Source organism: Monosiga brevicollis, genomic scaffold, assembly GCF_000002865.3.
Source record: "Monosiga brevicollis MX1 MONBRscaffold_21 genomic scaffold, whole genome shotgun sequence".
Lineage (NCBI taxonomy): Eukaryota > Choanoflagellata > Craspedida > Salpingoecidae > Monosiga > Monosiga brevicollis.
Window position 1 is genome coordinate 9,209 of NW_001865058.1, and position 26,388 is coordinate 35,596.

At 54.0% G+C, this 26,388-nt stretch overlaps 6 protein-coding genes across 6 annotated transcripts; 3 read left to right on the top strand and 3 right to left on the bottom strand.

Moving 5' to 3' along the window:
• Positions 1-214: 214 nt before the first annotated feature.
• MONBRDRAFT_27667 (uncharacterized protein) lies at positions 215-3,523 on the bottom strand (the record flags this gene model as incomplete). The annotated part of the gene is made up of 11 exons (XM_001748166.1): positions 215-307; positions 395-466; positions 560-631; positions 728-799; positions 1,040-1,111; positions 1,200-1,271; positions 1,505-1,606; positions 1,701-1,772; positions 2,022-2,093; positions 2,532-2,603; positions 3,104-3,523. The coding sequence occupies 11 exons, from the start codon at positions 3,521-3,523 to the stop codon at positions 215-217; spliced, it is 1,191 nt and encodes a 396-aa protein (XP_001748218.1).
• Positions 3,524-3,856: 333 nt separating this feature from the next.
• MONBRDRAFT_10351 (uncharacterized protein) lies at positions 3,857-6,604 on the bottom strand (the record flags this gene model as incomplete). Its single annotated transcript, XM_001748167.1, has 2 exons — positions 3,857-6,352; positions 6,446-6,604. The coding sequence occupies 2 exons, from the start codon at positions 6,602-6,604 to the stop codon at positions 3,857-3,859; spliced, it is 2,655 nt and encodes an 884-aa protein (XP_001748219.1).
• Positions 6,605-7,215: 611 nt separating this feature from the next.
• On the top strand, positions 7,216-14,827 carry MONBRDRAFT_33539 (uncharacterized protein; the record flags this gene model as incomplete). Its single annotated transcript, XM_001748084.1, has 20 exons — positions 7,216-7,338; positions 7,444-7,542; positions 7,845-7,961; positions 8,115-8,397; positions 8,485-8,539; positions 8,570-8,900; positions 8,993-9,151; positions 9,258-9,626; positions 9,845-10,048; positions 10,474-10,665; positions 10,938-11,036; positions 11,156-11,206; positions 11,374-11,472; positions 11,572-11,670; positions 11,742-11,795; positions 11,896-11,959; positions 12,726-13,048; positions 13,295-13,437; positions 13,598-13,814; positions 13,883-14,827. The coding sequence occupies 20 exons, from the start codon at positions 7,216-7,218 to the stop codon at positions 14,510-14,512; spliced, it is 3,711 nt and encodes a 1,236-aa protein (XP_001748136.1). The 3' UTR covers positions 14,513-14,827.
• Positions 14,828-16,844: 2,017 nt separating this feature from the next.
• On the top strand, positions 16,845-19,570 carry MONBRDRAFT_38150 (uncharacterized protein). Its single transcript, XM_001748085.1, has 10 exons — positions 16,845-16,960; positions 17,081-17,167; positions 17,331-17,523; positions 17,627-17,727; positions 17,850-18,108; positions 18,203-18,308; positions 18,394-18,624; positions 18,760-18,979; positions 19,107-19,253; positions 19,363-19,570. Exons 3-10 carry the CDS (start codon positions 17,391-17,393, stop codon positions 19,462-19,464), a joined length of 1,299 nt encoding a protein of 432 aa, XP_001748137.1. The 5' UTR covers positions 16,845-16,960; positions 17,081-17,167; positions 17,331-17,390; the 3' UTR covers positions 19,465-19,570.
• Positions 19,571-19,872: 302 nt separating this feature from the next.
• On the bottom strand, positions 19,873-22,270 carry MONBRDRAFT_27671 (uncharacterized protein; the record flags this gene model as incomplete). The annotated part of the gene is made up of 10 exons (XM_001748168.1): positions 19,873-20,047; positions 20,180-20,271; positions 20,370-20,532; positions 20,679-20,730; positions 20,833-21,034; positions 21,160-21,277; positions 21,407-21,606; positions 21,681-21,742; positions 21,886-21,969; positions 22,165-22,270. The coding sequence occupies 10 exons, from the start codon at positions 22,268-22,270 to the stop codon at positions 19,873-19,875; spliced, it is 1,254 nt and encodes a 417-aa protein (XP_001748220.1).
• A 1,066-nt stretch (positions 22,271-23,336) lies between these two features.
• MONBRDRAFT_38151 (uncharacterized protein) lies at positions 23,337-26,236 on the top strand (the record flags this gene model as incomplete). Its single annotated transcript, XM_001748086.1, has 2 exons — positions 23,337-23,795; positions 24,479-26,236. Exons 1-2 carry the CDS (start codon positions 23,421-23,423, stop codon positions 26,234-26,236), a joined length of 2,133 nt encoding a protein of 710 aa, XP_001748138.1. The 5' UTR covers positions 23,337-23,420.
• Positions 26,237-26,388: the final 152 nt, after the last annotated feature.

Consider the following 26,388-nt stretch of genomic DNA (forward strand, 5'->3'; position numbering starts at 1 on the left):
GTATTGTCAGCCACCATACCAGGTCGTCGAACCACATTTTATTTGCAAGCTTGCCCAGAGTACGTACATAAAAGTCCAAGTCGCCGCCAACAATTTCCAAACTTCCAAGCCCATTCACATTGGCAAGAGCGGAATTGTTCTACAAGAACATCCGAACATCCACAGGAACCTCAGGACGACAATAACCGATCCACAGCTAAACTATCAGACTGGATCACCAGAACGTGTGGCGTACGAGAAACTCCAAGTCGGTGCCAACGCTTTTGAGGCTTCCGAGGCCGTCCACATTGTTGAGGGCAGAGTTGTTCTTCAAGAAACAGGCAAACATTCAATGACATGGGCCGACCCACTTTTCTATCCGAGTGCAGGCCTTGATCTCACGCATGCAACGTACGTAGAAACGCAAACCGCCGCCAACGCTTGTGAGGCTTCCGAAACCATCCACACTGGTAAGAGCCAGATTGTACTATGGGTCATCATCAGCAACCCAAGTGAGACATTCACAGAAAGGCATCGTAGCCGATCAGCGAGCCACGTCTCATCAGTTCCTCCAACTGACATAGAAGAAAAAGTCGCCACCAACGCTCTCTAGGTTTTCAAGCCCATTCACACTGGCAAGGGCAGGATTGTTCTACAAGGGGCAGCAGATCATCGAATGATACACTCAACGTTCTCTGTGACGACGATTTGAACGCTGAGATTCGACCGCTTGATTCATGTGGCGTACGCGAAATTCCAGGTCACCGGCAACGCTTTGGAGGCTGCCTAGACCGTTGACACTGGCAAGAGCGGTATTGTTCTACGAGGACATTCAGTGACAGATGTGCCGCACGCCATGACTTTGAGTCCACATGTGATCCCAATCTTGTGCCTTGCTCAGCAACATACGTAACAGAATAAACCGCCACCAACGCTTGTGGGACGCCCGAGCCCATCCACACGGGTAAGAGCCTCATTGAACTGTGCGTCGCAGCACCATAGCCAGTGTGAGCAGAATGTCATCAAATCAAGGTCATAAAATCTCATCAAAGCAACGTACAAAAATGACCAAGTCGCCCCCAACGCTCTCTAAGCTTTTGAGCCCATCCACGCTGGCAAGGGCAGAATTGTTCTACAGGGACATCAAACCATGCAATTGCACCACCGTGATGCCGATTTGGTTCCCAGGTGCAGGTTATCGCCTCGTGCATACAACGTACATAAAAGAACAACCCACCGCCAATGCGTGTGAGGCTTCCAATTTCATCCACACTGGCAAGAGCGGAATTATACTAATTGCCATTGCACCAACCCAATGAAACGCTTGCAAAAGAGGAAGGCAAACAAAAGTCACGCGCCAATTCAAATCCTTGTGGCTTACATACATAAAAGACAAGGTCACCGTCAACGCTCTCGAGGCCTCCAAGTCCATCAACGTTGGCCAGGGCGTCATTAAACTGCGCACAACGACGGCATGGCCAATGAAAAGCTTGTAGTATTTTACCATTTCCAACTCGTCTTGTACCCACAGTTTGCGGGTCTGCATGTGACATACAATAAACCTCAAAAAGCCGCCAACACTTGTCAGGCTTCTGAGCCCATCAACGTTTGCCAGAGCGTCATTATCCTGTCCAACACAGCACCATGGCCAATGAAACACACGATGTGTGGTGGGAATAAATTTTCCACCGCTTTCAAACCGCGATCCAAACGTGTCTTACAAAAACGTCCAACATGCTGCCAACGCTTGTGAGATTGGCCAGCCCATCGACATTGGTCAGGGCGTCGTTGTACTAGTTAACAAAGCATCATTGCCAATGAGACGCTCGCTCGCTGCTACGACGACGATCCATGAGGTTGATGACGCACATAGAGGTACAAGAAACCGGCAACGCTTGTAAGGCCCCGCAGCCCATCAGCATTGGCAAGGGCTGAGTTGTTCTGTGTAGCATAGATCATAGCCGATGAGATGTTTGCGGTATGTTACCACTCCAGCTCATTTTCTGCGACACGATTCAAGGTCCTGTATACTTTTAACGCACGTAGAAGCTCATGTTACCGCTAATCTGGGCAAGGCTCCTGAGCCCATCCACGCTAGTAAGGAGAGGATTTTGCTGTCCAACACAACATCATAACCAATGAGGCGCCATTATTCTAGAGCATTGACAAGAACTCGCAAGCTTGTATGATACCACGTACAATAACCCTGAATTCGCCGCCGATATTTGTAAGGGACCCAAGCCCATTGACATTTCGCAGGGCGTCATTGTACTGCCAACACGGTGGCAGAGCCAATGAGGCGCTCGTAGAGTGGCACCATTCGGTTTCACCGACATCAATCCAATCCGCGAGTCTGAATAACATGACGTACAGCAACCCTCAGATCGCCGCCAATACTTATCAAACTACCAAGCCCATCCACGCTCGTCAGGTCAGAATTGTCCTGGCCGACACAACATCAGAGCTGATGAGACACTGGCAGTGCGTACACAAGATTCTAGCCTATGACGCGATACGAAATTCAGAATAAAAACACATTCGATATCACACACCCAAATATCCAAGCTGCCACCGACGCGCGTGAGGCTCCCAAGCGCATCCACATTGGTCAGGTCATCATTGCTCTATCCGACACAGCATTGCAGACGATGAGATGGATTAAGCAACATCCATTTTGCTCCTCCAGTTGCCATGATCGTGGAAGACAACCCAGGTTAGTCTACACCGTAAATCTTGACTCGCTTGCTCAGACGAGGAAAAAAAAAAAAAAAAACTCGAGATTTGGCGATGCCTTGACGATCATCTTGCCCATCTCAACGATTGCTCGTCAAATGCAACCTCGGAACGACAAGAGTCATACCAATACATTTCCTTCTCCACATTTGTCTGCTGCCACTCATCGCCTCGCTCAGGCCCTTCTGGATAGCATCAGATAGGCCGCTTCGCAAACAATCATTGCACCTTTGCAACGTTGAAGGATCGCCCCTCGGCCTCCTCGTCAAAGGCATGCCGGCCACTCAAGGTATCCATCCACGATAGGCAGCCACAACAACAACATAGCCAGTGCTGCAAACACGGCTTGCAGTTTGACACACGCGGATAGAAAGACCCTTGTTCAACTCACTTGGAGGAAAAGGTCGCCGCTCACTTCAACGAGCTGGCTGAGCACATCCAGATCCGTCGCCGTCAAAAATGTACATGAGAGCAGGTTGATGTTGCCGAGAACGCGTGTTACTTTTGGAGGCACGCCCTCCAGCCGACATCCAACGTTGCCCGAGTACGTCACGGGTCCGTCTGTGGGCACACTAGTCGTGGCATTGGGTGCCGTCGTGCTGCGATTGAAGGCCGTGACATCGAAAGTCGTCGCATCGGAAGTCGTGGCATCGGAAGTCGTCGCATCGAAAGCCACGGCATCGGGAGCCAAAGTTGTCAACTTTGACAAGTTGCCAGCACGTGTCGTCAACTCCCCACGCGCCAAGGTGACAAGCATCGCCGCATAACCCAGTGCCACGACCAGACCGCACACCGCTCGGCGCCCCATCATCGCTGCGCGCGTCAAAAAGAAAATTAAAAAATGATCAAATCATCATCAAAAAAATCATTAAAATAAACGTAAGAAAATGTAGGAACGCGTTACGCATTTAAACTTTTATGATGATGTTCGTTATGATTCAAATTAAACGTTCAAAATTTAATTATGACTGGGAGCCAGCCAAGGCATAGGAGTGATAGAAGTCAACTAGCATAACCTTTTGCTGCATAAAAATGCCATGGCGTCCAGCAGCCACAAGCTCAAACCATGGCATGGGAGCTATGAGGCATAGGACATGAATGCACCCGTTGGTTTTGGATGACCGCGGTCAGAATAGCCGAGTGTCTAAGTGGAGGTGGCCTTGTCAGCCTTGTATAGACCAAGAAGTCGATGCCAAGCCATGGCAATGAGACGATCTGTTGATGGCTTTGTTTGAGGTGCTGAGGGCTGTGAGCGGGTGCCGAGTGCATCCTCCCAATCAGACAGCCGGTCCAAGACCAGTGCATGCAACCAAGCCGCGCTCATTTGACGCCATGTGCTCACGGTGATGGATGTGCCCAGGAAATGCTTCGTGTTGGTCGCTACGGCGTCATAAATCTGCTCTGGGGTCACTTCTTTTCCACTTGTCAATGCCAGATTAAACAACAGCTCGGCGCTGTCCTCTGGAGCCGGCAGATGGGCCGCAAAAGTCGGTTGAATGTGGCCAAACGACGAGGCATACAAATCCTCCTCGTTTTCGACCATTGCCAAAAGATCTGCCTCGTAGTCATCCTGGTCTTCCTCTGACAGAGGTGCGACCTGCGGAGCCACACCGTTGCCCTGTTCGTCACGAACGTAATCGACAAAGTACGCTTCGAGGGGCTTGCATAGCAATAGGTACGTCATTATGATGCTGCTGGCTTCCTCATCCAGGTAGTACGTGGCACGAGCAGCGTCCTGGTCGCCCATGATGGTGACATTGCGCGGCGCCGTAAAAGTCACCAAGCCATCAAAGTAAAGGACGTTGCGAGACCTGAACGTTGAGTCTCGGTAGAATAAATCAGCATAACTAATTGCACGCGGAGGCAGCCCTAGACACCGCGCCGCAGTGAGCCGGTGGCCGGTTGCCTCAGGCAGGCGGTGCATTGTAGAACAAGCTTGGGACCTACCGCATGAAAGATGAGCATAGGCAAGCGCCAGACAGGCAAAATTGTGCTGCGCGCACAGCCAGTCCCAAATCGGCGCGACCATCAGTCTGTCTGGGGCGCTAGGCGAAAGAAATTGGGACCTCAGGTGCGGGGTGAAAAGGATGTGGCGAAAAAGCGTCGAGGTAAACTCGTTGCCGTCGGCATCTTCTGCATGCAGTCCGGCCCACTCAAAGTTGACCGGGCCCAGGCTCGCCCTGTCCCGTAAAGTCGGCAAAACTGCGTAAACCTGCTCCTCAAGCTTGCTGTCAAGGAGTAGCTCCTCGGTCAAGATTCTGTGCATCTCGGCACGCATGCGGCGCAGACCTTGGCCCAGCTGGTCCAGGCTCAGGTGGATAGGACCCACACTCAGGCTGTGATGCTCGTTGCCTGACGGGGTCGGGGCTTCAAACACCACGCTCTCACCGCCGGGCTGCCCCTGATCGGCTGGGTCGGGATGTGTATTCACCAGGCGGTCAGCCAAAAAATAGCAAATGTACCCCTCCGTCAGGCGCTGTTGCACGTCTTCGTCCTGCGTCAGTGCACCTGGACTGTACGGACTCATTCCGCGTCGCCGCAGCAAGAAGAGGCGGCATACCCACAATAGACCGGCGAGCGTCGGCCTCCAGGTGCTTGGGTGCTTGAACGTGTAGTCACTGCGGATAGCGGCACACAGCGTGAAGATGCTGGGGCAGTAATTGTCGGTCTTGATCGGCGGCACGGTGTGGTCGTCCAAGATGGCACACCACACTTGGCTCATGGCAGCATGAGTGCTACCCTCGCCGTATCTGTAGGCATTCGCAAGGTCACCCAAGGCTTTGGTCAAGGCCGGGCTCAGGTTGTTGGGTGATTCGGTGGGATAGGCCCAGACCTCTAGCAGATAAAGCACGTAGCGGGTGGCAATCTCCAGGTGCCACTCAAAGCTGCACGGCGAAAGTTTTGCCGGAAAGTAAAGTCTTAGTACCTTGCCCGACTCGGCAACAAGTTGACTGAGCACCCCACGCGCCATCCCCAAGAGTGGCAGTTTTTCATATGTGCTGTGCACGAGTTCGCGCATGGCCTCGTGCAAGGTCTCCTCCCGTTCGCCAAAACCAAAAAATCGCATTGATTCGCGGTCAAAGAGCTGCAGCAATCGGCCCATGCCCAGCCGCTCGTAGGTCGGGTGGAGCGGCGGAAAAGGACCGGTGGGTGGTTTGGGACCCTGTACTTCGATAAAGCTTGAGCTCTGATCGTCTTCCCAGATCCTTTGCATAGACACGCAGCGCGGCTGCTGCTGGGCGTCGGGCTCAGCTTGATGCAAGTTTCGAGCATGTTGGGCCCAGTCGTCGATGGAAATGAAACAGGCGGTGCAGCATGGACAACGGTAGCCCTGCATCACCGATATCCCTGCGAAGGGCGGGCGACACGTCGCCGCATCCTGGGCGGTTTGATCCGGGGGCGCGACGCTTCGGACGAGCTCCAGAGCACGTGAGATATCTTCGTCAGTCGCGCTGATCGAGTGCTGGCTCTGCAAATGACGGGCATGGTGGCCAGCCAAGACGCCGTCGCAGTCCAAGCAGATGAGCTTCCATTCAATCGGATCAGGCAGCAAATCGATCAGTTCCAGGAATTGCTTGGCTTCATCCGGATCCGCCCCTCTCCGCAAGGCATACGCCTCGGAGCTGCCTGGGTCAAAGACCTATCACGGCGGGCGGGCAAGGGTGTGAGGGTGCATCAAGCACGGTCAACAATCGAGCAGCAGGCAGGCAGACAAGCAAAAAATACGACACACCGCCTGATTTTGATCCTGCTCCTGCTCCTGCTCCTGATCCTGATCCTGATCCTGCTCCTGATCCTGCTCCTGCTCCTGCTCCTGCTCCTGCTCCTGATCCTGATCCTGATCCTGATCGTCGCAACGCGCCGACAGCTCGCGGCCAGGGACGGTCGCCATCTCTCTCTCTCTCTCTCTCTCTGAGGTATTCCGTCTTCGGAAATAAAACTACTTGAAAATGGAGAAGGCAGAAGAGGAGAGAGCGAGAGGAGAGAGCAGAGAGAGACAGAGGCAGACAGAGACAGACACAGAGACAGACACAGAGACAGACAGAGAGAGACACAGAGACACAGAGACACAAGTGTAGAGAGAAGGAAGATGAAGGAAATAATAGGGAAGATGCATGTAACATTAACCAATCAAGCTTAAAACGCGTTAGAAGATGAAGAAACGTCAGAGGAAGATGAAGAGAAAGAAGAGTAAGGTACACTCCTTACCAAGTGAAACTGCATCTGCTTATAAGAAGTGGCGTCAAGGCGTCGTAACGTTAAACTGGCTCCAAACCTTGCAAGCAGATCCATCAGATGCGATCGGCATGCATTTTGGACCCCTGACCTCAAGAGCGAAGGGGAGCGGAGGCTCTGCTATCGATTGAAAGGTAATGGGCACTCAGGAAGCTCAAGACATGGGGGTGGACATTGTCAGCGGGTTCGCGCGGAGTGCTGCACCTCCCATCTCATCTCGAGCGGTCCCTGTCTATTGGTAGATCGGTCGGGCTCGAACGGGGCATTATGAGTGACGGAAAGGCGTTGCTTGCGGCCTGTGGGCAGAGCAACCCGCAACTGGCGCTCGACTTGATTGCCGACTGGCCTGCAGCGCGAATTCGGGACGCCGCGTCCTATACGGCCCGACAGGTAGGCCAAACGCCTACTTGCATGTTCGTCTGGAAAAACGCGCTCCTGGTCACTTTTGTTGGTCAACGCCGTGTGTCCCGCCTCAACCTGCCTGATGATCCACAGTATGGGTGGACTCCGCTGCACAAAGCCTGTGAACAGGGCCACGTCGAGCTGGCCAGGCTTCTCTTGAACCACGAGGCCAATGGTGATGCTGCCACCACGGTACTAACTCCAAACCGTCTTCCTGCGTTAATCCCCACCCCACCCCTCCCCTGTTGCCAGAGCTCGCTCAAACCCTGGCCTTGACCGCATTATTTCGCTGCCATGCTAGGACGGCTACACACCACTTCACAAGGCCTGTAGCCAAGGCCATCTGGACGTGATTCGGCTTTTGCTTGCACACCACGTCAATCCCGACGCCATGAACCAGGCAAGCGCATCCGCAAGCCTCTCCCTTTCTCATCTGCTTGATCTTGACAATATGTTTGCGCTCACATGAATGTTTGCCATTGTTTGCTGTGTAGTACGGCAAGACACCACTTGACGTTGCGCGATTTCGGCGCCATGGACGTCGAGTCAGACCGCTTTTTGAAGCCCACCGTCAACACCAGCTCAGCCCCGACTCGCCCGTAGCCCAGACGGTTCGTCCCAGCAATGCCGTACCCACTCGTTTGTCATTGCTCCACGATACAAAGGCAGAGTCACATACGCCCACATCAAGGGCAGGCTGACATCATCTTTTCTTTTTCTCTCTGCTCTCTCCTTGCCGTTGCGCTGACGCTGCTCCATATCAGGATACGCTGCAGCAGATCTCAGACCGGGTTGATCAGAAATTGTCGTTGACTCATCTGGGACCTCTGACCTTGGTGGCTACTGGTAACTTCAAGATCTATCGTGCAAACGCAGCATTGCCCGATGGGCCCAAACAGGACCTCGCCGTCAAGTGCTTTCTCATCAAACAAAAGCCAGCCCACGATCACATGTGGTTGCGCGCGTACGACGCACTGCGGAAGCTCAAGCACCCCAGCATCATGCCGATACTGGGCACGCTCCTGGCCGAGCAGAATGGCCTGCTTGGTGCTTACATGGTGCTGCCTTGGTGTAACCAAGGAAATTTGCAGCATTGGCTGAAGAACGCTCATCAACTTGCAACGATTGACGTAGTATACGGTATTTTTACAGAGGTTGCAGCCGCCCTCCAGCACATGCACGATGTCGGGTTGGTCCATGGGCATCTCCGACTTGACAGTGTACTGCTAAACGGCGCCCAAGACCAACCGCATGTTCGTCTGAGTGGCTTTGAGCGTACGCAAGCCAGTGGTGCTCCTCTGGATCACGACATGACAGACTTTGCCTCGGAGGATGCTGCGTGTAGCGCCCCAGAAGTGCGACTGGGCTCCACAAATGCTCACCCAGCACAGGATGCCTATTCATTTGGTTGCGTCTTGTACAACACTTGCATGTATCCCCGCAAAGTACCAACAACCAGCGATCTTTTCCTGGAGGAGGTGGTTACCAAGTGTGCTTGGGATCCGCCTCGATCAGGTCAAACCTGCCAGTTTCCCCACTTGACTGACTTGGTGTGTTTGGCTTGCACGTCCGTCCCGACCCACTGCAGCATGGTGTGGCGACAGTAAATTTTTCACTTGTTGCACTTGTTCCCCTGGACCAGATGTGTGACTTCAAGAGCCCGCTGCACCAAGCCACCTGCGAGCTTCTTGCCGCCAATTCCGCTGAGCGACCCCTCGATCTTTCAGCCGTGTTGCAGAGGCGACGTTTTGCTGCACATTCCTTTACCACCTTGCGTAACGCCCCTAGCCTGATTCCCAAGGTTCATTCAATCGTCTCGAACTGTGGCGCGACGACTCAGTCCTGCCCTTTGTTTCACGTCGAGTACAAGGCGTCGTACTGATGCCATGCGATGGTGTTCTGCTTAGGTCGCGGCATGGCTGCGGCAGTTGAGTATGAACGACTCTGGACCAATTCTGCGGATCGAGCGGGTCGAGCGGATACAGAACGACAAGTTGTGGGCCCTCTATAGTGCCAAGCGCAAAAACATGCAGGAGCACGGCACCCATGGGCGTCATGATGCTCCGCTGCAAGCTGCATCCGCTCACGGCTTGCCCGGCTTGGCAAGCTTGCTTGGTGATGGACCTTGCCAAGAGCGCCTGCTTCTGCACGGTACCACCTATGACCAACCATTGAGGTACCCGATTGCTCGGCAAGGCCTAGACTCGCGCCTGGCCGGCACAAATGCTGGCCATCGCTTTGGCTACGGCATCTATCTGACGGACCATCCAGCCAAGGTGCGTGAGGTCTTCCCATGCGATGTTCGGGCGTCCCAGGAATTCTTATGAGCCAACCGTGGCCCCGCCTCTGCCCAAAGAGCCATCAGTACACGAGGCCCACTGGCACAGGTGGGTACTGCACCATCATTATCGCACGTGCCCTCCTCGGCCACGCCTACGTTGACCCTTCGCCGCCTGCCGGGGCGCGAAGCCCTCCATTCTTACCGTCACCACAGGCCGATGAGCGGTTCGTGTTTGTGCTGTCGCATCGTGACATCGTCCTTGCGTTCCCGACGCTTTGGTTTGCCATGCTCTCACCTGTGCGCTCTCACCTGTGCGTCTTCCTGGACGCCAGGTATGATTCGGTCGTGGCCAATCCGCCCCAGGAGTATAACGAAGTCATTCTCTTTGAAAACGACCAAGTCTACCCCGAGCTATTGGTGCATTACACCCCACGAGCCAACCCCGGCCCGGCATGACACTGCGAGGGCTCTCATGCCCCACAAGCTGTCTGTCATTCCAGCATGGTCCAGTTCATAATGCGCAAGGATCAACAAAGACATCTTTGCCCCGCAACGAGTGTACCTGTGGCGGCGCATCTCGCCATAACATGCTCCGATCCCTTTTGACCATCGCTGATGGAGAACAAGTCAAGTACTTTTTCTTACATGTGGTACTTTTAAGGATCAATGTGTTTTGTCAGAAAAATAAAATCTCGACACTGATGCGTGCATGAAAGCAAGGACGACACCACTGACAATTCATGGTGTTGCGGCAAATCCGTTTCGGGGGTGGGGTTTTTGTTGGTTCAACTGAAGCTGATCAGGGCATTCATTTTCGCGCGGGGGCTGCTTGCCACTTGCAGATAGCCGCTGGCAGATTGACAATAGGAAGTGTGATATCAGCGTCTCTGCTCTTCTGTGTGAAGCCTGCCATGGCAGAGGACGGGTGGGCGTTGTGGACGGCCTGCAGTCAAGATGAGCCCGATGCCGCCATGGACCTCCTCACCACTTGGTCGGGCCGGCGTATATTGGCGGCCTCCAAGCAGGCTTACTGGGTAGGCGTTACGCTCCGTGAGTCTTCACAGACCATGCTTTCATCTGCAGCGACGAAGTTTGATTGTCCGATCGCCTTGGCCTACCCTGTTTCCTAGCGCGGGTATCGGCCCTTGCATTGGGCGTGCGTTTCACGCCATCTCGACGTGATTCGTGAGCTCCTTGGGCATGGGGCGGATATCAACGCCCAGGACGAGGTATGCTTCAGCGCTTCGGCTGCAGCTAGCTTGCGCCTTTAACGCTCAAGATCGTGCATATTCGGCGGCGGGTCTAGGAGGGCAACACACCTTTGCACGAGGCTTGTCGAAATGGTGCTGCAGACGTGGTGACGCTGCTGCTCGAGCAAGGCGTTGATGTTGATTTGCCAAACACGGTGCGCTGATAGAAACGTACGCTTGGGATAATCCTACCCATTGGCTCACCTTGATGGTGCGATCGTTTTGTTTTGTTTTGTTTTTTCCTTCGGACGTGGTTTGCTGCTTTCTACCGTAGGCGGGGGAAGTGGCTTTGCATGTGGCGGCTTGCAATGGGAGTGTTGATCTCGTACGTCTTTTACTGAGCCACAAGGCCAACCCTTTGTCGAGAACCAGGGTAAGCTTTGCGATTGACACGCAAAGATAAACAAACCGTCGGGCCGGGATCGGGATCGGGCCTTTTGAAGGAGGCTGCGTGGCCTCACTTCCTCTGCACGTCCTCTGCACGTACGGTAGGCGGGGGCCACCGTGCTACACGGGGCCTGCTCAGGCCACAACGTGAGGGTGCTTGGCTTACTCTTGGACATGGGCTGTGATCCCCATACGACCAACCTGGTAAAGTGTCGAGTGCTTCTTCTTTGGCGCTTTCCGTGGACGACTCATGGCCTTCTTCCCCCACGCGCACGTGTTTGTTTGTTTGTTTGTTTGCTCTAGAGCGGCGATACGCCGCTGCATGTGGCGTGCGCCGGACAGCGATGTCAAGCCATTGATTTGTTGCTACAGCATGGGGCTGATGTCGATCGTCAAAACGAGGTTTGTTCCGGTCCTGTGCATCTGGCTTCTATCCAGGGTCGCTGGACTCATTGGTGTGGACGAATACGTAGGATGGCATGAGTAGCATCGACGTGTATTTGCGAACCGTGGGCGTGGCGCCAAAGGTGCGTGCGTGCGTGTGTGTGGGGGAGGCTGCTTTGCTTGAGCCGCCTATGGCCCCCATGGTTTTGCTCATATTCATCGAATGACTGCCGTCAATGGCAGACGCTACAACGGCTCTTGACGCATAGCCAGCGCCCGCAAACCTATGACTCTGTTCGAGCTGAATGTGAGCCCGTTTCTCAGCGCTGATCGGGGCGACGGTTCCTTCTTCCCTCTTATACTCCCGTTTTGCTTCTTTATGTGCGTGTATAATTGTAGATCGCAAGCTACTTCAAGACTTGACCGCTGATGCGTCATCCCCAAACACACCGCCATAAGCCTTGCCGGCCCATATCTGCCAGGCAGAAGACCACTGCACTGGACAACAAATGCAATTGAAAGCTTCCGCCACCCGCCTCCCGCCTTCGCCTTGTGCTTCACCGCATTATTGTGCGGGGGCTGTCTGTTCCCGCCAGACGGTTTCGTCCTTCTTTTGCATACGCTGTGAATGCGAGTCCTTCTCTGAATTTGACAGAGCTGGGTTCCATCTCTGCCAACCATTGGCATTTGCGTTTTGTTTGTGACAAAAGATCAATCTCTGGCTCTCCTGTGCCCACACCTTCGTCTCTCTTCAGTTGGCCGGGGGTAACAATAGTTTAAGCAGGATTTTCTTCGAACCAAACCATACACATTTTCAGCAACTGTGAAAAACACGACAACCTATGCAAAAGAAGGAGCTTCGAAACGGAATTAGAATAGTTTTGGTTGTAAAAACACCACCATCTCTTTAGTCCATAATTTTCACCTGGCACAATCATCCTATTGTTCCCCATCTCGTGGACTCTCTGAACATAAGGCTTGCACCAAACATGCCACCACCAAACGTAACCGTCAACGGCCAAACCACATCAGGCCTCGCACACACACACAAAATGTTTTTCGGGCTTCTACAGCACGTGTGATGTTCTTATGCAGAACACCGTGCCTTGTCGTCGTGTGTGAATCCTATTGTTCTCTGACGTTTTGTCTCTCTGTCTGTCTCTCTCTTCTGTCTCTCTCTCTCTCTCTCTCTCTCTCTCTCTCTCTCTCTTACTCTCTCTTACTCTCTCTTTCTCCCTCTCTCTCTTCTCTCTTCTCTCTCCTCTCTCTTCTCTCTCTTCTCTCTCTCTCTTCTCACTCTTCTCTCTCTTCTCACTCTTCTCATTCTTCTCACTCTCTCTTCTCTCTCTCTCTTTTCTCTCCTTTCTCTCTTTTCTCTCCTTTCTCTCTCTTTAAAGTTGCATCGTACCCACCACACACACACACACACACACACACGCACGCACACTTGATCATTTCACTTTGAGCAAGCAGGGTAAGTGATTGCTGCGTGCTGTCTTGAGGACGTGTGTGTTTGTGCGTGCGTGCGTGCGCGACGGGCGGGCGTTGTTTGGCAGTGCCGCTGCTGTTGTTAAAAAAACCACAACCAGGGACTTGGATTCCACACGCGTTTGCTGCTTGCTGTATTCCATTCGGGTGGTAGCTCGTCTTGAGCAGATCGCCCGATGCCCCTTGGCCGAAAACGCAAAAAGTCATTAGACAGGGTGTGGCAGGCAAGACAATGATGCGCCTGCCTGGCTGGGCGAAGCAGCGAGTGGAGGAAGAGACTTTGATGGGGAGCGAGAGGTGGGCGCTGTTCGCAGCGTGGGGCTTGGTCAACAAATCTGGATCGTTTGAGCCGACGGTAGTCATTTCTTTTCTTGATTGTCGTTCAGTTGAGTTGGGATTTCAACGTGGTGGACTGCCGGTGCGCTCAAGACCTCTGTTTTTCGGCCCACACTTGCAGATTATTGCAAGCGCATCCTCGCTCCGGCGCCATGGGTTGCATGTACAAGATTGCCCTTTTGGGCTTGGCTGTTGCCGTGTTGAGCGTCAATGCAGAAAAGAGTTGCGAGTCTACCGCGTTTTCAAACGATCCTTTCACCGCTTATTGCCAGGAACAGGTCATTAAGGATCTGGTCGAAGAGCGCCTCGAAGCCCTTCTTGGCGCTCGTCTGCAAGCCGTAAGTTCGGTTGTCTCCATTCTGTAGCTTGCAGTTGATAACCTCACTCATTCTTTTCTTTCTCTTAGGTTCAAGATGCCATTCCTACAACCACGACCACATCCTCTTCTTCTTCCTCGTCCTCCTCTTCCTCCTCGTCCTCCTCGTCCTCCTCGTCCTCCTCATCCTCGACGACCAGCACAGCGCCTTGCAGTTCCGACGCTTATGAGCCCAATGACTCACCATCTGCAGCAACAACGCTCTACCCCAATGTCGGTGAATACTCTCCTTTGTTTGCTTGCCCCAGTGACGAGGACTACTTCAACGTCACCATCCCTGCCAACTATGAGTTCAACGTCACAATGACAACGGCCAACTCAGCTGATCAGGCAAACAATGGCGCTTGCCTTTTCAATAACGTTGAGGCATACAGTCTGTACAAAGACACTGATAATCAGCCCTTTAACAACATGGCCTCTGCAACTCCTTTCACGGCGCGCACAGATTCTGGCTCTGGTGGTGTTTTGCATATTGTGGTTAAGCAATCTGGCGGCACTGTACCCTGTGCTTACCAGCTGAGTATCACCTCTGCCTTGGCCTCAACCACCCCCTCCCCATCAACCACCACGAGCACCTCTTCCTCGACCTCCTCTTCCTCTTCCTCTTCCTCTTCCTCTTCCTCTTCGAGCAGTCCTTCGTCAACCTCCACTATTATCTAGAGATAGCCAGCTCGTGCCCCTTTTCCGTCATCACTTGAGGAAGACTTTATTTGTGCCCTCGTTTCGGTCTTTTTTCTCCTTTCTTTTCATGCAACTGAGGTTCTTATTTCTCTGTAATTGAGTCGACCTCAGATGTCTTTCAAGCTTGGTTTTTGATTTACACGAATGGAATGTGAGAACTCACCTGTCGATCAAAAGCTATTCTGACTGAAGCGGTCCACAGGGCAGCCCCATGCACTGTCTCAAACAGAAAGCCTCTGTCTCTTTCTCCTCTTTCCGACGGATGATTTCACCAAAATTAAGTTGTTAATGACCAATCGTGTCGAAGTTGTAATTTTCAGAGCATGTCACAGGGGTTGCCCAATCGCGTTCGGTGTGTTTGAAGCCTCCTCCTCTCACAGTCGTGCTGTTCTCTCCATAGGGGGTCAGAGGATCCTCTGATCACCCCCGCCAATTTTTGCCAGAAAAACAAGTTGATAGAAGTCTTACCCACATGTAAATCTCGACGTCCAAATTTGAAATTTAAATTATTAATCTGATCAAACTTCACATCGATCCATCATGACCAGTCTGACTGTAAATGAAAAATTTAACATCCAGATGTAATTTGATACAGTCAGTTGACTGGCGACTCGACTCGTGGGGCAGGAGGGCAACCAGCAGCTGCATCGCCGGCATGACGTCGTTGAGTGAAATGGTGATGCGACGGCATCCAGAGAAGCGTGAGGAGCTGATGGCCCTGCGTGGCTGTCAAGTGGAAGGTTGGCGCTGACTGCCTGTGCTCGTCTCTTTGGCTCTGTCTCTGGCTCTGTCTCTGGCTCTGGCTCTGTCTCTGTGTCTGCCTCCGTGTCTCTGACTGTGTCTGTGTCTCTGCCTCCGTGTGGGTGCTGAAGCCAGAAGAGATGGTTGAAAGTCTCATGCTGCAGCGCATCTCCGTTCTTGCTCGTGGCATCCCTTGTACCCGCAGGGGTAAAATATGGACTCGGGGCGCTGGTGCTGGGCGGCGGCGGCATATTCTTGGCTGCGAGGCGTTATGCTCGCTCGGACCCAACCTTTCACATCTACGTTCCTCTGGTCACAGCTGGTACGTGGCACGCTAGGGCGAGTGGGCTTTGCCGCCATTGATCCTGTGGACCATTTTGGAGTGTTCGGCCCGCGGTTCTACCCCTCATCCTCTTCTTGTCGCTTCATCTCGGGGGTTTTTGTGTGTGTGCGTGTCTGTGTCTGTCTGTGTCTGTGTCTGTGTCTGTGTCTGTGTCTGTGTCTGTGTCTGTGTCTGTGTCTGTGTCTGTGTCTGTGTCTGTGTCTGTGTCTGTGTCTGTGTCTGTGTCTGTGTCTGTGTCTGTCTGTGTTCGTGTCTGTGTCTGTGTCTGTGTCCGTATCTGTCTGTCTGTCTGTCTGTCTGTCTGTCTGTCTGTCTGTCTGTCTGTCTGTCTGTCTGTCTGTCTGTCTGTCTGTCTGCCTGCCTGCCTGCCTGTCTGTGTCTTCCTTGCATCTGTTTGAAATGTGAACCCAGTTGGGGCTGCCGTGCTCTCAGCCGGGACATCCTGGATGGTGACCAACCGGGCCATGGAAGCCTTACGGGCTCAGCGCTTGGCCAGCGCAACGAGCACTCAGCCTGCAGGCCCTCGGGCTGGACCTGCTCCAGCACAGACAGACCTGGAACTGCGCCGCGACTGAACCATTGTCCATACAGTTTTGCGGCCGTCATCACCTCGCCACCAAGCAACAACGTGGTTGCCGTATCGCTCGAGTTCACCCCCGCCGCCCTCAAGTCAGTGACACACACACACACACACACACACACACACACACACATGTAACGTTGGACGTTATTCAGGGCTCTTCTGCTTGTGTATTGAAACGCTTCTTTGATCTGTTTTTGTTGAGCGATGGATGCGTCACGTCTTCAAGGCGGCAACGGGCTGCTAGGGGCGTGCTTGCCGTGCTGGACAGGCTACCCCTGCCACAGCCTCGGAGCTCGGGGGTGCCATTGGTGGGTGCCATGACCCGCGACGACTTCATGATGCTTGCAACCCCTTGCACATCCTCAAAGTGAACATGTGCCCTCTGAAATTGAATCATCATACTCTTCAAATTGTCATGCTCACTCTGTAAAGTTGAATACAAAGGCACCGCAGGGACGGGGGCACACGTAGCTGGAAAGGCCCTGCCTGTCTCTCTTTAACTCAACCCCAGTCCCAACACTCTCTCTGCTCCTGCTTGCATTTACCTCTAGTGGTCGGTCGTCAACTCGACGCCTCTCTGTCAACACACACACCCCATAACCCTCTCTCTCGCCCCTTCAGCATTTCCTTTTGTGTTACTGATCTTCCTTTTTTTTTTTTTTGGCAGCGCGGTCATATTTCCGTTTTTTGCGGCTTGACGTCGCGTCCGGATCGGGTCGGTTCAGTGGCCTTAATCTACTGTAGACGTGCGGGATTCAAGGTAGATGCATTTTGATACCGCGTCGACTGCTCTTGAGCTAGGGCGTCAGGGATGATGGACCGCGGCTCACGCTCTCACCGGCTCACCGGCTCACCGCATCGTTCGATGCGCTCTCCGCAGCATAGCATCACGGTGCTCAGACCACTGGTCATCTTGCTCCGTTGACCGAGGGCCACTTTTTTTTTTTAAACCCCTTTTGGGAAAGAGGTGTGTGTGCATGATTGACTCGGACCCAGATGCGGGCTCGTCACAGCCAGAACCATCCTTTCTCAACTCGGGTGCCCAGAGCTCCAAAAGGCCGTCGTTTGATGCCTGTCGATGACTGCTCCTTGTCTCACTCTTTGCTTTATGTGGCGTACTTCTTGGACAGTGCTGTAGATTGCCAGCTAATGCGCAGCAGAGCGCTCGCAGTTCCAACAAACCGTTGACCATGTCCAACGACATGGTGCGCAAGGGCATCGAGCTCGCCAAGGAAGCTACTGAACTCGACCGCCAGGAGAAATTTGAAGAGGCCAAGCATGGTTACGAATCTGCTGTCCAGTATCTCATCATGGGCCTCAAATGTGGGTTTGCCGCTGTCTGATCCGCCACAACGCAAAGCTCCACCCAGACTCTCAAGCCGTCTCAGCAATCCGACCTCTGCTCACTTTTTTTACCCATGCGTAGATGAGAAGAACAAAACAACCAAGGACATGATCAATGCCAAATGCGGTGAATATCTTTCTCGAGCTGAACAACTCAAGGATAAGCTCTCTGGCGCGAACAAAGTTGGTCCCCCCTAGCTTCCCGCAGCCATCATCCCTTTTCCTTCCTTCTCCCCTCCTCTTTCTTGGCCATTTTATTTAATTCTCAATGTTCTTTTCCCCATCCTGCGCACCGCGCTGCACAGAAGAAGCCCGTCGTAGAAGGCGGGAGTGGCTCAGACGGTGATTCGGAGGAAGACCCGGAGAAAAAGGCGCTCCAAACCGCTCTCGAGTCGGCCGTTGTGGTGGAAAAGCCCAACATCAAGTGGTCTGACGTTGCTGGTCTTGATGGCGCCAAGGAAGCCCTGCAGGAAGCCGTCATTCTCCCCATGCGCCTTCCACACCTCTTTACTGGCAAACGCCAGCCCTGGCGTGGTATTCTTCTCTATGGTCCTCCGGGAACCGGTGCGCTCGCATGTCCCCACGCATATACGCATATCAGTGGGGGCTCACCCCTCCATGCCCCACCACTTCACGCTCACCGGTCAATGGTCCACAGGCAAGTCCTTCTTGGCCAAGGCCGTGGCCACAGAAGCCAACAACTCGACCTTTATCAGTGTGTCTTCCTCAGACCTGGTCAGCAAATGGCAGGGCCAATCCGAACGGTTCGTGCTTGGTCCGTGCATGCTGTCGAGCCCTTTGTGCCCACATCCCGCTGTCGTCCTCTCATTAAAAAGCATCCTGCAATAGATTGGTCAAGACACTCTTTGACATGGCGCGTGAGCGCGCGCCCTGCATCATCTTCATTGATGAGGTTGATTCGTTGTGTGGAACTCGTTCTGAGAACGAGAGCGAGAGCTCGCGCCGCATCAAAACTGAATTCCTGGTGCAGATGCAAGGCGTGGGTCATAGCAATGACAATGTTCTTGTCCTCGGTGCCACAAACTTGCCTTGGGCCTTGGACTCGGCCATCCGCCGTCGGTACGTCGACTCCCGTTCTGGTTGTAGCTTCCCCTCTCGTTGTCGGTGTTGAGTTCGTTCTTGCTCCTCTGGCTCGGCGCTGTCTGATGTTCACCCGGACTCGGACCTCTGTTCACCTATTCTTTGCTTCAATAGCTTTGAGAAGCGTATCTACATCCCTCTGCCCGACACTGCTGCGCGCCGCGTCATGTTCAAGCTTAATGTTGGCGACACGCGCTGCACCCTGACTGATGCCGACTACCTCGAGCTGGCCGGCTGCACCGAAGGCTACTCGGGTGCCGACATTGGCATTGTTGTCCGTGAAGCCATCATGGAACCAGTGCGCAAGGTTCAACAAGCAACTCATTTCAAGCAGGTACTCACCACCGCACCAACGCTTGCGCCCCGACGCTGCCGCAAGCTCTTTGTTCTTCTATTGTGCCGCGGCTCCTCCCATCGTGTGGTTCTCTGGTCACTCTTACCTGCGCCTGACTCCACTCTAGGTGACCGGACCTGTTCACGGCAAGCCTGGAGAGATTGCTCACGACATGTGGTCACCGTGCAGCCCGGGCGACCCAGATCCCTCCAAGCGCTGCATGACCTGGATGGATGTCGAACCGAGCAAGCTACTGGAGCCTCCAGTAGACATGGTGCGCTTTGTCGCCTCTCCTTGTCAAGCGATGCGCCCTTTTTTTTCCATGTTCGGTTACCACTCATCAAGCTCACTTGTTCGCCTGGTTTGCTGACCTGTTGACGCAGCATGACATGCGCCGTGCCGTCTCGCACACCAAGCCGACAGTGAATCACGAGGATTTGGAGCGTATTGATCAGTTTACCCGTGACTTTGGTCAGGATGCTTAGAGGCTGCAGTCATGTAGCTTTGCGTGCCGTTCAGGGGTTTTGAGGGTGAGGGGGAGGTGTTTGTCTCAATTTTTTTTTTGCACAAAAAATCTATCGCTTTTTTTTTTTTTCTTCTTCTTCTTCCTGCCTTTTTTTTCCGGCGCCGCAGCTTGTTAGAGTGTGAGGACGTGGCTGAATTTGCCTTTCAAGTTGCCTCTGCTCGCTGGCTACACGCTAAAAAAAAATAAAGTGTCCGCGCTGTGTCTCGAGGTACCATTCGAGTTGCAAGCAAAGCGTGATGGTAGTTATACGATTTCCACAGGGACACAAACTCTTATGCGGAATGCTAATCACGTCAATACGTATCATGTACATAACAGAGGCAAACAAGACATACAAAGAAGCCAAGATCATGAGACAGTCAGGGGCTTAATGGAGGCGAAAGCCGGTTCGGCGCTTGGCGAGCGTGCCCTTGGCTTCTTGCTGCTGTGTAAACTCTTGGCGCTGCTGCTCTAGTTCGCGTCGCTTCTCCTCGACCTCATCGCGTCGTTGTGCCAGACGCATCTCAAGGGCCTCTTTCTGCCGCTTGAGCTTGGTTTCCTCGCTAGGGGTGCGGCCATGATTAGGAAAATGACAAACGCGAAAGCCGGGGTATGCAAACACACGAGCCAGCAATTGGGACCGATGATTGCCCTTGCACTGGGGCACGTCGCCATTGGAGTCGGGTGCGACTTACTCGGCAAATGCAGCTTCACGCTTGGCAACTTTTTCCAGGAACGAATTGTAGAGCTCGGCAAACTTGGTCTCCAACTTGTGCTCGTGCTTGGCCTAACAATGAGATTGGCAATCGCACGCGTTGTGGTGAGTATTGCTGGCAACCATTGGAGGTGTTCAATCCCGAGAGAACGCAAGAAGCAACGTCGCACTTTGTGAGTCTTGATGGCGTCGAGGGGGTTGCTCTCGCTCTGAAGCACCATCCGCGAGGAGCGCTTCATGGACTCTGAAAAGGAAATGCCAGAGAGATGTTCGGCGCGAAACTTTTCATAGTGACTGTCATTTGTGGTGTCAATCAGATTTTGGAGGTATGTGCTGCAAATCAAAGCAAGCGTTGGCAACGTGAATAGACCATCACCGGCGAGCACCAATTCGCTGGCAAGGGCAAGGCGAGGCAAAGCAAGGGAGCAAAGGCCTAGCGAATGAAGACATCCGGAGAGCGACGGGCGCGGCACACGAACCGAAGAACAAGATCTCGGAGCAGGGTAAACTCGGAGTGGTCGGGATTCTCAACTAAAGGGACATGAGCAGGTTTCGTATGAGATCAAGATGAATGGACAAAGCGATCCGAGCAGAACGCAGGTGGATATTGTTTGGCACAGTCAGGCAACGGACCTTCAGCTGTGCCCCAGGGGTAGGTGCGGCCACGAACAGATTGGCCGTTGTTGGAACGCACCACCTGCTGGCTGGAACAGATGGCAAAGGGAAGGCAAGAGCGGGCTTGCTGAATGGTGGGGTCATCGGCGAAGAGCGGATTTTGGCTCTCATCGGGAAAGCGGTAAATGGAAATGTTCTCTTCTTCGATGGTTTGCAGGACCTACGGGCCAGTGCAGGCGGAGGACAAAGAGGGGGGGGGGGGGGAGTTCTCGTGAGCAAAAAGCAAAGAATGGCGCACGACCACGTGAGCTCACGGCGCTGGGGTTGAAGCCAGGGGATACGCACGCGCTTCTTTAAGAGGTGGCATTCCTCATCGGTCAGGGTATCAGCCTTGGCGATGACGGGAATGATGTTGACCTTGTTCTGCAGTCGGCGCAGGACGTGAATGTCTAGTGCCCGCAGGCTGGAATGCAGAAATAAGCGTTGGTGTGTGCAGAAAGGGGTGAGGCTGGCTGTTTTAGAATGCTGGGACGAGGGACGTGGGCCCGAGCGGTGCCGCTGGCGTTAAAACATGGCACGCGGCTTGACGCACCCGTGCACGGAAGGGGAAATAAAGTAGAGGCAGCAGTGAACGCGGGTGTCAGGAATTTCAGTGCGGGTGAGGGCGCTTTCAGCGGCCTCGTAGGCCTCGAATTGCTGGGTGATGTACTGCTCAATGGCTTCCCAGCAACCCGTGTTGTTGATGGCGGACCCAAATCCAGGCGTATCGATGACAGTGAGCCGCACCTCCACCTGCAAGGACATGGGTGCATGGGTGAGGGGCTGATGAGGGAAGCAGCCAGTCCAAGCAAACGAGCGTCACCTACGCCATCTTCATTGAGCATGACGGTGGCTGAGCTGACGTCCATTGTTTGGGCCTGGCGTTCAGCTGCACAGTGGGGTTGAACAAGGGCGCGAATCGGTGTGAGCAAGGGAGCGAGCGAGCGAGGGGCAGCAAGACACCGATAGTTGAACCGATGACCCGCGGTTGTGGAGAAGCCGTGGGCAAGACCACCAAAGCAATGCACGCACTGGCTGACGGATAGTCCTCGCGGATGTAAATGTCGCTGTTGAACAGGGAATTGATGAGGGTGGACTTGCCAAGGCCGGTTTGACCTGGGCACGAAATGAGGAGGACGAGCCAGCAGGCATGGCAGGGACGGTAAGAGACAACCTGGGTCACCCTTTTAATTTTGTCTTTTGTTTTTTTTTTCCCTTTGCCACTTGGCCAAGATGGCTGGCAAGCGTGAGCGGGGCGCGCGCAAAAGGGCGAGAAGAGGTGGGGCAAGTAGGGGGGGATCAAAGACGGACCAACGGCCATGATGGAAAAGTCAAAGCCCGCCTCGGTCACGCGCTGGTGAATTTGGTTGGGCAGGGAGACAAAGCCGATTTCTGCCAGATGCAGGGCCACGGCCATGCCGTAATGGAGCAAACATGAGAGCAAGCCCAGACGACACAATCACCCTCAGCAATCCCGTGGCGGTGTGCACCCGAAGGCGCCAAAGGTCGAACCTTGAGCCATGATGGCGGTCAACAAGAAAGAAAAAAAAAGGTGCGTGTACGGCGGTGGTCGACCGTTCAAGTGCGTCCTTTCAAATGCAACAGTGTCACTCGATAGCTCAAGTCCACGCCTGAGCGGAGAAGCCAAATGCAATCAGCACGCTGGCAGTACACGATCCACTGAACGACCGGGCTGCCGTTTCTCCGTCATGAGCACACACACACACACACACAAGAAATGTCGACGAAAAATCAAAAACAACTTTAGAGAGATGATGCGGAGAGGTGTGCGTGGGCAGAGGTATGTAGCAATTGGAGGCTTGAGGTCGTGGTCGAAACAACAAGAAATCAGAGAGGGCATGTGACCATGGTACCAGTAGCAGAGAGAGGCTTCACCTGCGAATTCAATTGTCAGACAAATCCTGAATGCACAGCGGACACCTTACAAATGCAGATAAGTGTAACATGTATTATACTTTTACAAATATAAAGTGTAATCTAGATCACACTTTGAAGCTCGTCCTTCAGCTCGAGGTGCAAGAACCGCTCGCGCCCTTGGTTTAAATTAGATATCAACCCTCTTAAATAAATTTATTTGTTTTGTAACTTAAAGTGTGATTTATAGTGCACTATCGTTCAATGTCATTCCAGTTGTTCCTCTCTCTGACTGAAAAAAGTTCACTTCTGTGGCTGCATTAATGCTCGCACCTCCAAACATTATCCATCTCTGCTCACCCTTGAATTAACAAGGTCATACCCTCAACGACCACACGCCATCTCTGACCAAAAACAGTACCTCCAACCCTCTTTCTGGAATTTTTCCTCCATCTCGCTCCATCTCTCTCTCTCTCTCTCTCTCTCTCTGTGAGAGGTGTGTGCCGCGCACGACGACGACGACGACGACCTCACGACCTCACGACCGACTGCGCGCGGAAAACAGCGGTGGCCGTCAGAGCTCTTTCACCGTCGGGGGCGGCTGTGGGGGGAAAGGTTGATGAGCCTTATGTGGACGGGGACTCTTTCTTTGTCTGTGCCGCTCGCTCGGTGAATTTGCGCCGGTCGTCATCATGTCGAGCGTCGAGGGCGGGAGCCGGAGTCGGACGGCCAGTACGGCATCGGCGCGCCGCGGCACGCTGAGTTCGCGACGCGGTACCGCGTCAGCTGGTGGTGGTGACGCCTGCGATAAGTTTGAGGCTGCTCGCTCCAGACCCAACGTCTGCCGGAACTGCAAAAAGACAAAGGCCGCCCACGAGGAAGCCAAGCCCGCCTCCAGCCCAGCTAAGGACACCGCTGCCCCTGCCCCTGCTCAGAATAATCATGAGAATGCGCCCTCTGCCACTGCCTCGAACCAGGATGGCGCAACCAATTCCAAGGCCCCGGCCACTGCTTCCGACGCCGTGCTCAAATCAGGCTGGCTCAGCAAAGCGGGGCAAGGCAATACGGTGCGCCCGCACCTTGATTGTCGCGCGCCACCCTGCCCCAGCCCTGAATTCGGCTCACTTTGACCTCGAGGCTGCTTATGAATCTCCCACACCATAGGCCTACAAGAAACGCTGGTTTGTTCTCAAGGGCCCCATTCTTTCTTACCACAAGTCGGAATCCGAGGTACTACACTGGCGTGCTATCGAGCCAACCTCAGCACACGCGCTTGCAGAACAGCTCACTCCGGATGTGTCAACGGATAGCGCGAGACAGGCCACATTGATCTCAACAACGCCACCAAAGTGACTGCCATTCGTGCCGCTAGCCTCTTTGAGGTTGGTTACAGCCACGTTCTTGCTTCCTCCTGCGACGTCCGCTCAGACAGCCCTCAACCTTTTTTTTTTGTTGTTGTTGTGCCGCGCCCCTGTAGATTGAAACGCCTGATCGTGTATGGAAGCTGCAAGCCACCACAAATGACCTCGCTCGACAGTGGGTCGATGCTATTACCGGTCAGTAGACTCGTGCGCGCACACATACATACTCACATGTGTGCGACAGCTTGCCTACCAGCAAAACTGACACGACTCGCGCACTTGACTTTCTTTTTGATGTTGTAGCACAAAGTCCCAAACTGACGGCGTCTAGTGACAAAGATGCCCAAATACCTTCAGACACATCCAAGGAATCCCATTCTCCTGCCCAGGAAGGGGCACCCGATAATGTCAACGTTGAGGGCGCCACAGAAGAGCAAGACGCTGCACGTATAGCCGCCGAAAAGGAGGCTGCACGAGTGGCCGCTGAAGAGGAAGCTGCAAAGCAGAAAGCCGCCGAGGAGGAGGCTGCGCGAGTGGCTGCTGAAGAGGAGGCTGCAAAGCAGCAAGCTGCCGAGGAGGAAGCTGCACGAATGGCTGCCGAGGAGGAAGCTGCACGAATGGCTGCTGAAGAGGAAGCTGCGAAACAGAAAGCCGCCGAAGAGGAAGCTGCAAAGCAGAAAGCCGCCGAAGAGGAAGCTGCAAAGCAGAAAGCCGCTGAAGAGGAAGCTGCAAAGCAGAAAGCCGCCGAAGAGGAAGCTGCAAAGCAGAAAGCCGCCGAAGAGGAAGCTGCAAAGCAGAAAGCCGCCGAAGAGGAAGCTGCAAAGCAGAAAGCCGCCGAAGAGGAAGCTGCACGAGTGGCCGCTGAAGAGGAAGCTGCAAAGCAGAAAGCCGCCGAAGAGGAGGCTGCAAAGCAGAAAGCCGCCGAAGAGGAAGCTGGACGAGTGGCCGCTGAAGAGGAAGCTGCAAAGCAGAAAGCCGCCGAAGAGGAGGCTGCAAAGCAGAAAGCCGCCGAAGAGGAGGCTGCACGAGTGGCTGCCGAAGAGGAACTTGCAAAGCAGAAAGCCGCCGAAGAGGAAGCTGCAAAGCAGAAAGCCGCCGAAGAGGAGGCTGCGCGAGTGGCTGCTGAAGAAGAAGCTGCACGAGTGGCTGCCGAAGAGGAATCTGCAAAGCAGATAGCCGCCGAAGAGGAAGCTGCAAAGCAGAAAGCCGCTGAGGAGGAGGAGGCTGCGCGAGTGGCTGTTGAAGAAGAAGCTGCACGAGTGGCTGCTGAAGAGGAGGCTGCGAAACAGAAGGCCGCCGAAGAGGAGGCTGCGCGATTGGCTGCTGAACAGCACGCACGTGAACAAGCAGCTCGTGAAAGCTTGGATCGTGCTCGACAGGCACAAGAGCAAGAGGCTGCGCGCGACAAAGCCGAGGCCTTGGCAGAAGCACAGGCCAGTGAACAGGAGACAGAACGGGCGCGCCTCTCTGCGGCGGCCGGTGCAGAGGCCACGCTGGCGCGAGAGCGCGTTGTGGGACAACGAGTGGCGCGCGCGCAAACATTGCAACGATCTCGGCGCGAGCCGACTGTGTCAGGCGACGCCCCCTCTCAGACCTTTTCGCGGCAACGGGGTACCTCGATTGACAAGTCGACGCGCCTTGAGGCTGAGTTGGCCAAGGTGCGGGCCGAGTATCACGAGCTCGAAGCCATCAATGCTCAATTGCGTGCATCTGCCGCTGCTGCATCTGCTGAGCGGGATGAAGTGAAAGAAGAGCTCCAAGCATTGGAAGAGCAGCATGCAGCCATGCTTAACGACCCCGCCGCCACAGCTGGTCCTGGCAGAAGACGTCACTCATCCGTTGGTGGACCTAGCACGGTATACGCAGCACGCATCGCCACACTTGAAGCAGATAATGCGCGGCAAGTGGAAAAGTCCCGCCAGCTCGAGCAGCAGCTGGCCAACCTTCTGGCCATCAACAACGGGGCTGGTCCCCCTCCAGAACCACGCCCACGCAGCTCGTCTCCATCCGACATTTTATTTTATCAGCAGCAACTGCGCACGTTGCAGACGCAGTTGGACCGTGCCCTGCAGGATGCAGCCGCAGCTGATGAGAATGCCATGCAGCTAGAGAATGAGAATTTGGTTGGTCCCGCGCAACGGAGATGAAAGAAGTTGTAGGCACTAGATTAGGCAAAGCTTACTTGATTTGTGTGAATGTTCTTCTTAGGAGCTACGTCGTCAGCTGAGTGTCATGTCTGGAGCTGGTGGTGGGAACACTGGTGGCGGTCGCCGTACTCTTACGCTCAACAATCATTTTG

Bases quoted from the DNA above. Each gene is read 5' to 3' on its own strand.
- MONBRDRAFT_38150 (XM_001748085.1), top strand. From the start codon at position 17,391: ATGTCCAACGACATGGTGCGCAAGGGCATCGAGCTCGCCAAGGAAGCT. The intron at 17,728-17,849 runs GTTGGTCCCCCC...CGCGCTGCACAG, and splicing joins AGCTCTCTGGCGCGAACAAA to AAGAAGCCCGTCGTAGAAGG. The intron at 18,625-18,759 runs GTACGTCGACTC...TTGCTTCAATAG, and splicing joins GACTCGGCCATCCGCCGTCG to CTTTGAGAAGCGTATCTACA.